At 40.6% G+C, this 14,247-nt stretch overlaps 1 protein-coding gene across 4 annotated transcripts in view; it reads right to left on the bottom strand.

Annotated features, from left to right (window-relative positions):
* Positions 1-14,247, bottom strand: part of abcc4 (ATP binding cassette subfamily C member 4 (PEL blood group)) — a 624,022-nt gene that overhangs the window by 519,093 nt on the left and 90,682 nt on the right. For 3 of the 4 annotated variants that reach the window (XM_087987997.1, XM_087987994.1, XM_087987996.1), the window contains 2 exons: positions 9,679-9,804; positions 883-1,132 (listed from right to left, as the gene is read on the bottom strand). In XM_087987997.1, the coding sequence (XP_087844123.1) occupies positions 883-1,132; positions 9,679-9,804 (376 nt within the window). The remainder of the gene's footprint in view (positions 1-882; positions 1,133-9,678; positions 9,805-14,247) is intronic. The other variant, XM_087987995.1, reaches the window with a different exon arrangement.

Genomic DNA, 14,247 nt, shown 5'->3' with positions numbered 1-14,247 from the left:
AAAAGCCACATAAACTGCTAGTCTTCATTTCTGATCTATGATTGAAAAGGGACTTAAAGTTATGTTACAATTGTAGAGAGCATTGTGGTTGAATTCCAACTGGATCCCTAATTCAGTTCTAGGGACCTCAGCTCAGGAGCTATAGATTGGTTAATTGTATTAAATAGATGAAATTATGAGAACAGGTGACAGATTAGCTTTGTGTTCCCTTGAGTATAGGTTATGTTGTGATATAACGGAGGCTTTGAAAATAATTAAAGGATATAATTGGGTAGATAGAAATTATCTCCTTCAGAGCAAAACCTTACAACTGAAGCTATGCTATTAAGGGACAATGTCAGAAATCATCTCCTCATACAATGAGAGTGAAAATATAGAGAACAATTCCCACAAAAATCTGTTGAAATTACAAAACAGAGATTGATACTTTTTTTTGCTAGGGTTTTGAGTATTAAAGGACAGAGATGGGTTGATATGTAGAGTTCTCAGGGGTATGGAATCAAGGTGCATTGTTAGGTATAGATATTAAGGAGTATGCAACCCAACTGGTCTGTTTCATAAGGGTATCAAGTAGTGTGGAAACAAGAGGGAAATGGAATTAAGGTGCAGATCAGCCTCTATCTAACTGATTGAGTTGAATAACCTATTCTCGTGCCTAAGTTACTAACAGTTGTTTTATTACTTCCTATAATCTTTAGTTTCCAGAGCAATTATATTATCTTTATTAATTAATGCGGGTACTAAATATCTTAACTGACAAAGTGCTCTATTTCCTTGCATTAATATTCTTGACCAGGAGATTGGAATTTCACCAAAGTAATAGACTTTCTCTTGCCAAGAGAAGCAAAATCAGCAAAATCCTTTTTTGATTCTTGTACATACCTTTATCCTTCTAATGCTGATTAATCCCTCAGAAGCTGTCTGAATAGCTGCTGGGAAGAACAGGGTGACTGTGAGTCTCACAGCACTGTACAACGAAACTGTGACAAACACATGACTTGCTGTGATGGTGTTGCCAAGTAGCACGTATACCAGGAATGTAAAAAACAATATCATCTTGCTTGCAATAAAAAATGAGGCCATGTTCAAGGCACGTAAATAAGAACTTAGTAGAACCTTGGCAATCTCCTTCCTGAAATTCAGAACAGAACCACCATTTGTTTTTGTCTTTGAATGTTTGAACAAAGGTTTGATTTATAGGTTAAATATTCATCTAATGTTCTCCATTAATACTTTTGATAAAGTACATTCTTATTAACAAACTTAGTCTTACTGTGATTCAGTAGGTTAGTATTTATTAGAGATATAATGACTATATATACTTGAATAACAGTTGATCTTAGGAAAATGTTAATCTCCAAAAAAAATCCTTTCACGTATCCTGTACATTTGTTGATCCTAGTTTTTGAGGGATAGGAAGAAGGAAATCAAGTCTATAAATAGAAGCCATTTTGAAAACAGTGGTCAGCATGAGAATCAAAACCAGGACCACATGGAAACACCCCAAAATGGGAGTTAATATTTCTGTGTAGTAATTATGACTATTTGCTGATGTGGAAATTTGAGCTAATGAAAATCAATGGAAATGGAATGTACATCACACAACTGGAGGAGTAAATAACACAATGAAAACCATAGAACAAGAATGGCAACAAGGAACTGCATCATGGAAAAAAAGGTCATCAGTAAAACATTAATGGAAATTTGCAAAACTGACTATTGCCATGCTTCTCCCCTCAGGTTTTGTCTGGCAAGATTCTCAGAAAATAAACAAAAAAGCAAAAGAACTACATATGCTTGAAATCAGAAACAAAAACAAAAATTGCTTGAAAATCTCAGTAGGTTTGGCAGCATCTGTGGTGAGAAATCAGAGTTAACATTACCTCTGCCCTTTCTCCATACAGTATCTTCTACAATACAGTGATGAAAATTTTCTACTTAACTGCTTTGCCACTTCCTTGCTCCCCATAACTATCTACCCCCAGATTCATTTTCTAAGGGGCCGATGCTTATTTCTATCACACGTTTCTTTTGTATAAAGAAGCTCTTATTGTCAGTTTTTATATTCCTCACTAATTTGACTTTGTAGTTTACTTTCTCTCATCTTGTTTTGATGGATTGTGAATTTATCCCTGTCATAGGGGCTATCGTGGACTTTTGCTTCCTTGCATGTTTTTTCTTTCAACTGTATACTCTCCTTAACTTCCTTGGTTAGTTAAGGTTTATCCCTCTCATAGGAACTTTCCTACTTACTGGCATTTTTTTAAAACCCCCTTACATCCTTAAATGTCTGTCCTTGCTTGCTTACTAATCTAAGTCTCACATTCCAACTGAATATTAAATTTTACCATGTTATGATCACTTCTTCCAAGGGGTCCTTCTACTCTGACGTCATTTATTAAACCTGCTTCCGTTCCTATTACCAGATTTTGACAGCACGGTGGCTCAGTGATTAGCACTGCTGCCTCACAGCATCAGGGTCCCAGGTTCGATTCCAGCCTTGGGTGACCGTTTGTGTGGAGTTTGCACATTCTCCCAGTGTCTGTGTGGGTTTCCTCCGGGTGCTCCGGTTTCCTCCCACAATCCAAAGATGGTGCAGGTTAGGTAAATTGCCCATAGTGTTAGGTGCATTAGTCAGAGGGAAATGGGACTGGGTGGGTTACTCTTCAGAGGGTTGGTGTGGACTTGTTGGTCCGAAAGGCCTGGTTCCATGCTGTAGGGAACCTAATCTAATCTAAGATAGCCTGTTCCCTGGTTGGCACCATGACATATTACTCTTGGAACTGAAATGCATTCCATGAATCATTGTCATAGCTACCCTTTCCAACTTGAATGACCAATTAACAAGAAGATTAAGGTCACCCATAATTATTGCTTTATTCTTTTTACAATCTTATAATTTGACTTATGTCATTTCCAGCAGTGTGGCTACTGTGGCTCAACACTACTCCTACCAATGTTTTCTTTCCCACCCTGTTACTTATCTCCACCCAATTCCATATAACCATAGTGAAGACTATCTCTCAATTGTCCAAGTTTCATCGCTTTGAGCAGTGCAACCCCAGTGCAATCCCAACCCCACCTTTTCCTTCCCTCATCTTTTGTGAATAGTAAAATATTTGAATGTCAAGTTCACAGTTCTGATTTCGTTATAACCATGTCTCCATAATAGTTATGAAATCATATCCATTTACCTCGATTGGTGTCATCAGATTGTCCACCTTATTCTGAATGTTTTGTGCATTAAGGTACAAAGCTTTTAGGTTCGTCTTTTGCCATTTGTAAATAATTCTATCTTTCCTTTGCACTGTGGACTCATCTGCCTCTTGCCCCTGATCACGTTGTCTACCTTGTTTCATTTTCCTGATCTTTCATTTCATCTTTGTTTCTCTTCCCTTATCTGCTTAGATTCCCACATCCTTGTCATTCTAGCCCCAGGAATCTGAAACCCTCTGCCTTTCACTATCTTTCCAGACATATGTTCATCTGATGAACAAAGGACAAAGAACAAAGAAAATTTACAGCCCAGGAACAGGCCCTTCGGCCCTCCAAGCCTGAGCCGATCCAAATCTACTGTTTAAGCCTGCCTCCCAATTCCTAAGCATCTGTGTCCCTCTACTCCCCACCTACTCATGCATTTATCCAGACGCATCTTAAAAGAATCTACTATGCCTGCCTCCACCACCCCTGCTGGCAACGCGTCCCAGACACCCACCACCATCTGCGTAAAGTCCTTGCCACGTGTATCCCCCTTAAAGTTTTCACCTCTCACTTTGAAAGTGTGACTTCTCTTTACCCTGGGAAAAAGCTTATCGCTATCTACCCCGGTCTATACCCTTCATGATTTTAAAAACCTTAATCAGGTCCTCCCTCAATCTCCTTTTTTCTAATGAAAACAAACCTAACCTACTCAACCTCTCTTCATAGCTAGCACCTTCCATACCAGGCAACATCCTCATAAACCTTCTCTGCACCTTTTCAAAGCGTCCACATCCTTTTGGTAATGTGGTGACCAGAACTGTACACAGTATTCTAAATGCGGCCAAACCAATGTCTTGTACAATTTAACATGACCTGCCAACTCTTATATCAATACCCTGTCCGATGAAGGCAAGCATACCATATGCCTTCTTGACCACTCTATCCACCTGTGCAGCAACCTTCAGGGTACAATGGTCCTGCACTCCCAGATCTCTCTGCTCATCAACTTTTCCCGTTCACTGTATAATTCAATCTAGAATTAGACTTGCCGAAATGCATCACCTCACATTTGGTTGGATTGAACTCCATCTGCCACTTCTCCGCCCAACTCTCCAGTCTACCTATATTCTCCTGTATTCTTTGACAGTTCCTTAAGCTTTCTGCTATTCCTCCAATCTTTGTGTCATCTGCAAACTTGCTGATCATACCAACAGTGCTGTCTTCCAGATCATTTATGTATATCACAAACAACAGTGGCCCCAGCACTGATCCCTGTGGAACACCACTGGTCACCTTTCTCCATTTCGAGAAACCCCCTTTAACTATTACTCTCTGTCTCCTATTGCTCAACCAGTTCCTTATCCACCTAGCTAGAACACCCTACATACCATGTGACTTCACTTTCTCCATGGGGAACCTTATCAAACACCTTACTAAAGTCCATGTATATGACATTAACATATGATGTATCCCATTATTTCTCCTCTGACTAGCAAATGGTGCTGGTGTTAATCCTGAGATCATGATGTTTAAGGTGCTACTTTTCAACTTACTTTCTAAATTTCCATATTCAACATTTGAGACCTCCAGCATTTTTTGACCTATGTCATTGATACTGATGTGTATCTTATCACTGGCTGTTCATTAACCCCTCCTCCAGAATGGCATGCAGCTGCTCTGAGACATCCTTGACCCCAGCGCCAATGAGGCAGCATACCATCCTGGAGTTTTGTTTGTGGCCACGGAAATAGTTAGCTATTCCCCTTTCAACTGAATCCCCTATAACTATTACACACTCACACGTTCTCCTCCTCTCCAATGTAGTAGACCCAAACATTATGTAACAAGTTTGCCTGTGTTCCTAGTTTCCCCTGAGAAGCTATTCTACTCTAATCGTGTTCAAAGTAGTATATATGTTTATCAAGGGAATAACCACAGGAGGTTCCTGCACTACCTGCCTTGTCCTCAAAATCTGCCTGGTGATCATCCATTCCCTTCCTATCTGTGGAATCTTAGCCTGGGTGTGACCACCTCTCTGTCCATGCTATCCACCATACTCTTAGCTAAACAAATGCCCGTAATGTCCTTAGCAAGTATTCCAGATCGGAAACCTGGGCTTCCAGGAGCTTCAGCTGCTGACACGTCATTCACTTGTGTTGGCCCTGGGCACTGTAAATGTGCTTGGCTTCCCACAGAGCTGAAGCAGCAAACCACAGCTTTGAGCTATCCTGCCGTCACTTCCCTTTTGAATTAAACCTTTTAAAGGCTCTTAAAATCATATGGTCATATTATTCATTAATTACTTTCGGGGTCTTCTCCCTCTGACCTTACTGAAACAGAATATAGCCCTTGAACTATAAACCACAAAATAAAGACTTTGCAAACTGTAAGCAATAACAGTAGCATAAATACTTGCTGTCTGTACCGGAAGGGATGCAAAAAAGATTTACACGAAAATAACCAAGACTGCAGAGCTTGAGTTATAGAGGCTGGTTAGGCTGGGGCTTTTTCCCCTGGAGCATAGGAAGCTGAGGGTGACCTTATCATGGTTTATTCAAACATGAGGGTATAAATAAGGTGAATTGCCAAGATCTTTTCCTCAGGGTTGGGAGCCCAAAACTAGAGGCCATAGGTTTAATGAGAGAGGTGAAAAATTTAAAAAGGGACCTGAAGGCAACTTTTTCACACATCTTTCATTAAATCTATGCCCTTGGTTTTAGACTTATCAACCAAGAAAAGGGTGCTTTCTTATACACTCTACTCTCTAATTTTTTTACACTTCAATCAAGTTTTCCAACAGGCTCCTATTCTGCTGGAAATTACCCCACACTGCCCAACATTGTCCACTCTAAGAAATAGTCCCATTAATCTTCCTTGTAGTCTCTGTAATGCAATCATATCTTTCCTATAGTACAGTGACCAAAAATGTGTACATACAGTCCTCCAGCAGGGTTTCAACCAGTTAGAGTAGAAAATTCCAGCTCTTCGATTTAATGCCTTGATTGATAAAGTTTAATAATGCAATATACCTCTTGATTCCCTTACCTGCCTTTCTAGCTAACTACAAGGATATGTACAAAAGCACTCCACAGTCCCTTCTTTTCTCTACACTTCACAGTATTATAAAAATAAAAAAGTTCTACAGCATGGAAAATGGCTGCTTCACCTTTTGTGTCAGCACTGATCAACTAGCCCAAAATCACTTCCTAGAACTTGGTGTGTAACCATGTAGATTAAGAGAATGATAGAAATTATGAAATGATATAATTCTACCATTTATTGTGCATGCCCCAAGTCTTCTTTGCAAAACACATCAGCTTGCACTTCTCTATACCCATGAGGATGGCCTCAACCAGGACCTGGGGTTCATGTCACACTACATCTCTCACACACACACACACACACACACACACACACACACACATCTCAGAATCTCTAGTGTGGAAACAGACCCTGCAGCCCAACAAGTCCAGATGTAGCTTCCTAAGAGGAACTCACCCAGTTCCATTCCCTTACATTTTACCCCTGACTAATGCATCCAACCTACACATCTCTGATCACAACCACCTGATGAAGGAGCAGTGCTCTGAAAGCGAGTGCATCTAAATAAACCTGTTAGACTATAACCTGGTGTTGTATGATTTTTAACTTTGTACACCCCAGTCCAACACTGGCACCTCCAAATCATGACTATACATCCCTGAACACTGGACAATTTAGCACAGCCATTTCACCTAACCTGCACATTTTTGGATTGTGTGAGGAAACCAGACACGGGGAAAATGTGCAAACTCCACACAGACAATCACCTGAGGCTGAAATCAAACACAGGTGACTGGCGCTGTGAGGCAGCAGTGCTAACCACTGAGCCACCATGCCATCTCAAAGTAAAGCCACACAGCCTGAGGAAGAACATGCAAGCTCCACACTGACAGTCGCCCGGGGGTGGAATCGAACCCAGGTCCCTGGTGCTGTGAGGCAGTAATGCTAACCACTGAGACACCATGCTGCCATCTATGGGGTGAATTTGCATTTGCAGATACATTCTATTTTGCTCAAAAAACACACAATCTGCAGGCAGTCAATCTATGTAAACATTTTATAAATTCCTACTTTGGAAATAGAACCAGTCTGACTCAAGATTGGAATACAGACAGACTCTAACCTCACACCTTTAATACACTGTCTGAGCTGAGATATTACCTTCTTTTATAAAACCTTAAATTATCGCAGAATGTGACTTGAAAGAAGTTCAGGGATTTACATATTAATCAAAACCTGCAACCCATTCTAAAAGATGAAAGACTTAACAGCAATGTAGGTTTGTTCAATATATCATATCAGTTGAATGACACTATGATATTATGTTAAAACTTCTGTGTCTTATGATCCTATTCCACTAGCTACGTGACAAAAGAGCAGCACTCCAAAAGCTAGTACTTCCAAATAAATCTTTTGGACTATAACCTGGTGCTGTGTGATTTTTTTTAGCTACATTAGTCTTATAAGTTGCCTTATTTTGCTATGTCCCCTGCCATTCTGCTTCTAGAGCTTTCTTCTCACTTATTTCCAAGCATTTCTTTCCAACCCAAACCACGTCGACACTGCTAATAACAGGACCTCTGCTATTATGGGCCTTCTCTTTGGTAGCTATTTAACTGAAGTCAGCAAACATCTCAGCAATTATTTCCCAGGTGACTTGTCCCTCATTTAGTTGAAATCACGTGACTCCTTCTAAATGCTATTTTGAACTCAATGATCAAAATAACGGACCTCAAATGTCTTCACAGAACTGAAAACCACAAAACATTTTTCCTCATTTTAGAACCAAACTCTGCAATAATGTTATGACCCTTCATTTTATGGTTGTAAATATTTGCTCTGCACTTACCATTCAGTAGAAATACCTCTCTCAAATTACCTTATCGAGATTATGAATCTTACCAAAATTATTTTGTCCCTAAATTGGACTAGTCATTTGTGTCATAGTAATACTTTAAGACTTGTCACACTGTTGCTTCCTCTAACAAAGCTTCACATTCCTGGAAATTAATGTAAAACACTGTAGTTGCTGGAGGAACTCAGTAGGTCCAACAACGTTTGTGGAAAGAAGAGCAGAGTTAATATTTCCTCTTTGGAACTTCCCACTCCATTTCCCTGATAAGAGCTCTGAATGAATGCATTTTGAGGGGCTCTCGTTTTCATTAAAAAGATTTATGTAACTATGTCTTTTCTCTCTCTGAATCACAGATTGCAGATCCAATTGAGACGTGGCACAGATTGTATTCCAGACTAAAATATAAAAATACTGATAAAAACATTGGAATCTCCTGTCCTCTTAATATACGATGAAAACTTCCTTCCTCTTGAAAATGACCTAGGTGTTGCCTTCCAAAGATTTCTAATGAGAAAAGATGCCCATTGAATGTAGTGGGAAGGAGGAGCAGGACAGAAAAGGGAAGATGAAAGAGTTTTTATGAAAGTAAATACTATTTTCAGAAAAGTTACACATGTTGTCAACTTGAAAAGGTATTGTGAAAGCTTACAGGAGGACATTTTGCATTGGTCACATGGACTATCACATTTTATAAATCTAAAGTTAGGAGACTAATAAACTTCAGATTCAGTTTTCTCAATTTTTTCTTACCATTGTTGGAACTTCAGAATTTAACATTAAGTAAGCTCATGACTGTTATTGTCCTGACATGTGGCCCAACCTTTTAATAATGCAAATTACATTAGCTGGTGCTATATATACATATAGTGTTCTCTCTCTCTCTCTCTCTCTCTCTCTCTCTCACACACACTCACACGTGCTGGAAATCTGAAATAAAAATATAAACGTGATGGAGAAACTCAGCAGCTTTGGCAACATTCGTGGAGAGAGAATCGGAACAAACAATTCTGTCCCAACGTGACTCTTCTGTGAACACTCTCTCTCTCTCTCTCCATTGTCAGTGCTAGTGCTACTCAGCTCTCCAACACTGTTTTTATTTCACATAAAATTTGGCCTTGCTGTGCAAAAATCAGGAACACAAACATTACTTCCTGGACTATTAATGTAAAATCCAGCTGTCAGATAAATTACAATATACCAGTAACTTACTTATAAAATGACCTGGGTTTTCAGTTCATATTTACTGAATGAGTAAATGGTACTATATTGTATTCTGACCAGTCCAGAAATCCATTGTTTGCAAATATAGATTACCTGGAAACGTTTTGGACAGGCCCAAGCAACTCAGGGCATGATTTCTGTCCAGCACTCTGGCACAAACATGGAATATACAGTATTTTGAGAAAACTTTTATCATACTTATAACTGGTTCACTGTGTTTTGTTGTTTTGCAGTTCACGTATTTATAGCTAGACACTTTTAACATTAATCTATGAATCAGAAAAGTCTGAAATCCAGAAACAGTTTGGTCCTAACCATTGTACACACGTTATAGTGTATATGGTTTAAAGAAAACTTACTTTCTAACTTGAGCAATCAAATTTGAAAAGGGCGTTTCCCATGCATACATTTTGATGATTCGCATTCCTGATATAACTTCATTCATTATACGAATTCTGTTATCTGTCAGTATTGCAGTTTTGCCTCTAGATGGGTCAGGAAGGAAAATAAAACATCTTAGCAAATCAGATTTATTTTCAAAATTCTTTGTAATAGTAATTAATCTTCAAAATCTACAAAAAAAGACTAAAAATCATGAAACACATCTGACAAAGAAAAGTACACATGATATCACTGATATAATGGATGTTCCAGGATTTTAACCCTGTCCTGAGCTATGGTTTTGGACAGGAGCATGAATAGGAAAAGTTTAAAGGGATATGGGCTAACTGCAGGCAAATTTGACTAGCTCAGTTTGGGAAACCTGGTCGGCTTGGATTAATTGGAGCAAAGTCTGTTTCCATGCTGTGTGACTCTATGAAAATGAAGAAACTGTGATACATTTCCAAGTGAGGATGATGTCCTTATATATGTGTAAAACACCTTGGGATTTTCCATAATTGTGTTTGCCAAAGACCTCTTAGCCCTCCTAATTCCTTGTTTGAGTTTTTTCCTGAAATCTTTGTCTACTTCGAGGGCTCTGTCTACTTTCAGTTTCCTAAACGTTACATATGCCTCTTTTTTTTGATTAGGTTCTCAATTTCTCGTCATCCTTATCCTTCATTTTTGCAGGAACATGCTGGTCCACAACTCCAATCACCAGGTCTTTAAAAGATTCACACAGGCAAGATGGGAATTCACCTTCATCAGCTGCCCCCAATTCCTGCCCAATATTCTGATAGTTAGCCTTCCCCCAATTTAGTACTTTCACCTAAAGACAGAATAGGAGTTGTACACCAGAGAATTTCCAACCTCTGTCCTGCTCTTGTAGCATAGTATTTAATTGGTTGGTCCAGTCACTTCCAGTCAATAGTGACACCCATACATTAATCTTTTAATATTGAGGGTTTCAGCAACAGTAACACAATGACATATCAAGGATTAATGGTTAAATTCTCTCGTGTTGAAGATGGTCATTTCCAATCACTTCTGTGGCATGTGTTATTTCCATCTATCATCCCTAGTTTGGATGTTGTGCAGGTCTTGCTGCATTTAGACAGAGACTGCTTCTATTTACTGAAGTGGTTCCAGGTATGAGAAACTTCCATCTATCCTCAGCTGAAAAAGTTGGAATTGTTGTTCTTATTGATAAGGCGGCTGAGAGGAGATCTAATTGTAGATTTCATGAGTGGCCTGGACAGGTTAAATAGGGTGACACTGTTTCTGCTTTTAAAAGAAACAAAAGTGAGAAGCCTTTGATTTAAAATTATGTGCAAACAGAGCAAGGATGACACAAGGAAAATCTATTTCAGACAACAAGTTAAGGTATGAAATGCACTGGCTGGAAAGGTGTTGAAGTCAGGTTCAAATGAGGCAGTCAAGAGGGTATTTGAATAATAGTAGTGTGCAGGGACACAGGGAAAAGGCAGGAGATTGACACTAGATAATACAGCATGATGGGCTGAATAGACTAATAATTTTGAGATTCTGTGCTTTAGTATCTGAGGCATCACAAATGGTGCTGACCATTGTGCCAATCAATATCCCCATTTCTGACTTTATGATGGAGGAAATGAAGTAAAGAACACCTATTAGTCTATCGTACCCATTTTAGCTCTCTGCAGGCACCAACAAATTTGTTCCATGACCCCATATTTTTCCCAAAACCCTGAAAGCATATTTCAAGGACTTTTGGCAACATTTCAGGAATATGGGCATCCTTGCAAGGTCAGCATTTGTTGTCCATCGCTAACTGCCCTTAAACTGAGTGGCTTGCTCGGCCATTTCAGAGGCCATTAATTGTCAAACACATTGCTGTGGATCTGGAATCACACACATGCCAAATTAGGTAAGGATGGCAGATTTTCTTCCTTAAAGGACATTTCTGAACTAGTAGGGTTTGCTCAACTATGATATTTCTCATGATCACCATCATGGAGACGAACCTTCAATAACAAATTTGTTAACTGAATTTAAATTTCACCAGTTGCCATGTTGGGATTTGAACTTGGAGGAGAAAGTGAGGACTGCAAATGCTGGAGATCAGAGCTGAAAATGTGTTGCTGGAAATGCGCAGCAGGTCAGGCAGCATCCAAGGAGCAGGAGAATTGACATTTCGGGCATGAGCCCTTCTTCAGGAATGAGGAGAGTGTGCCAACAGGCTAAGATAAAAGGTAGGGAGGAGGGACTTGGGGGAGGTGCGTTGGAAATGCGATAGGTGGAAGGAGGTTAAGGTGAGGGTGATAGGCTGGAGTGGGAGTGGGGGCAGAGAGGTCAGGAAGAAGATTGCAGGTTAGGAAGGTGGTGCTGAGTTCGAGGGTTGGGACTGAGACAAGGTGGGGGGAGGGGAAATGAGGAAACTGGAGAAATCTGAGTTCATCCCTTGTGGTTGGAGGGTTCCTCGGCGGAAGATGAGGCGCTCTTCCTCCAGCCGTCGTGTTGCTATGGTCTGGCGATGGAGGAGTCCAAGGACCTGCATGTCCTTGGTGGAGTGGGAGGGGGAGTTGAAGTGTTGAGCCACGGGGTGGTTGGGTTGGTTGGTCCGGGTGTCCCAGAGGTGTTCTCTGAAACATTCCGTAAGTAGGCAGCCTGTCTCCCCAATATAGAGGAGGCCACATCGGGTGCAGCAGATGCAGTAAATGATGTGTGTGGAGATGCAGGTGAATTTGTGGTGGATATGGAAGGATCCCTTGGGGCCTTGGAAGGAAGTAAAGGGGGAGGTGTGGGCGCAAGTTTTGCATTCCTTGCAGTTGCAGGGGAAGGTGCCGGAGTGGAGGTTGGGTTGGTGGGGGGTGTGGACCTGACAAGGGAGTCACGGAGGGAGTGGTCTTTTTGGAACTTGTGATTTGAACTTGTGAGCATTAGTCTGCTCTCTGGACTACACTAATTTGCTGCTGCCATGTATTCATGCAGTGCATTCCAAATGATAGCAGCTCACTTGAAGTTTCTTTTTCTTGAGTCAGCTATTTTTCAACCAATATTCATAAAGTAGTCTGTAGCAAACTATGTTCAAATGTAACAAGACCTGGACATTACAGAGGCTTCGGCTAAATAATAGAAAGTAACATTCATGCTACACAAATTCCCGACAATGACTATCTCCAGTAAGTGATTATCTGACCACTATCCCTCGACATTCAATAGCATTACCATTACAGAATGACCCACTATCAACATTGACCAGAAATTCAACTGGACTTGTCATATAAATACCTTGGCTACAAGAGCAGGTCAGAAGTTAGGAATATGGCAGCAATTAACTAAAAGCCTGTTCACCATCTACAAGGCAAAAAAAGTGATGGAATAGTCCCTAAATGTCTGCGTGGGTTTCCTCCGGGTGCTCCGGTTTCCTCCCACAGTCCAAAGATGTGCAGGTCAGGTGAATTGACCATGCTAAATTGCCCGTAGTGTTAGGTAAGGGGTAAATGTAGGGGTATGGGTGGGTTGCGCTTCGGCGGGGCGGTGTGGACTTGTTGGGCCGAAGGGCCTGTTTCCACACTGTAAGTAATCTAATCTAATCTAATCCAACAATACACAAGGAGCTTGACATCATTCAAGACTGGCACCACATCAACAAGCATCCACTCCCTCCGCCATTGATGCTCAGCAGCAGTAATGTTTACCACCTGCAAGAAGCACTGCAGAATTCACTAAGAATCTATACACAGCTCTTTCCCAACCAATTACATGTCCATATAGAAGGACAAGGGCAGTAGATACATAGGAACACCACCTGCAAGTTAGCTCTGAGCCACTCACCATCCTAACTTGGAAATCTACCATCATTCCTTACTGCTGCTTGGTGAAAATCCTGGAATTCCCCTTCTAATGGCACTAATGGGTATACTTACAGTACTCAGACTTCAACAGTTCAAGGCAGCAGCTCACCACCACTTTCTCAAGGGCATGTAGAAATGCATCCTAACATCTCTCCTGAAGAGTCTGGCCCTAATTCTCAGACTACACCCCCAGCTCTAAAATCTCCAACTGCTAGGGATGGTTTTCTTTATCTATCCTGTCTATTGCTGTCAATACTTTGAAGACTTCAATCAGATGAGTCCTTAACCATCTAATTTTTACAGAAACATAGAACATAGAACAATACAGCACAGAACAGGCCCTTTGGCCCACGATATTGTGCCGAAATTTTGTCCTAGCTTAAGCACCCATCCATGTACCTATCCAATTGCCACTTAAAGGTCACCAATGATTCTGACTCTGCCACTCCCACAGGCAGCACATTCCAAGCCCCCACCATTCTCTGGGTAAAGAACCTACCCTTGGCATCCCCCCTATACCTTCCACCCTTCACCTTAAATTTATGTCCCTTTGTAACACTCTGTTGTACCCAGGGAAAAAAGTCTCTGTCTACTCTATCTATTCCCCTGATCATCTTATAAACCTTGATCAAGTCACCCCTCATCCTTCGCTGTTCCAATGAGTAAAGGCCTAGCACTCTCAACCTATCCTGTTTCGACCTATTCTCCATT

This window comes from Chiloscyllium plagiosum, unplaced genomic scaffold (genome assembly GCF_037043375.1).
Source record: "Chiloscyllium plagiosum isolate Xiang-an unplaced genomic scaffold, Cpla_swu_hap1 HiC_scaffold_6, whole genome shotgun sequence".
NCBI classification, from domain to species: domain Eukaryota; kingdom Metazoa; phylum Chordata; class Chondrichthyes; order Orectolobiformes; family Hemiscylliidae; genus Chiloscyllium; species Chiloscyllium plagiosum.
The sequence above is the reverse complement of the archived record's forward strand: the minus strand, read 5'-3'. Positions and strand labels throughout refer to the sequence as shown.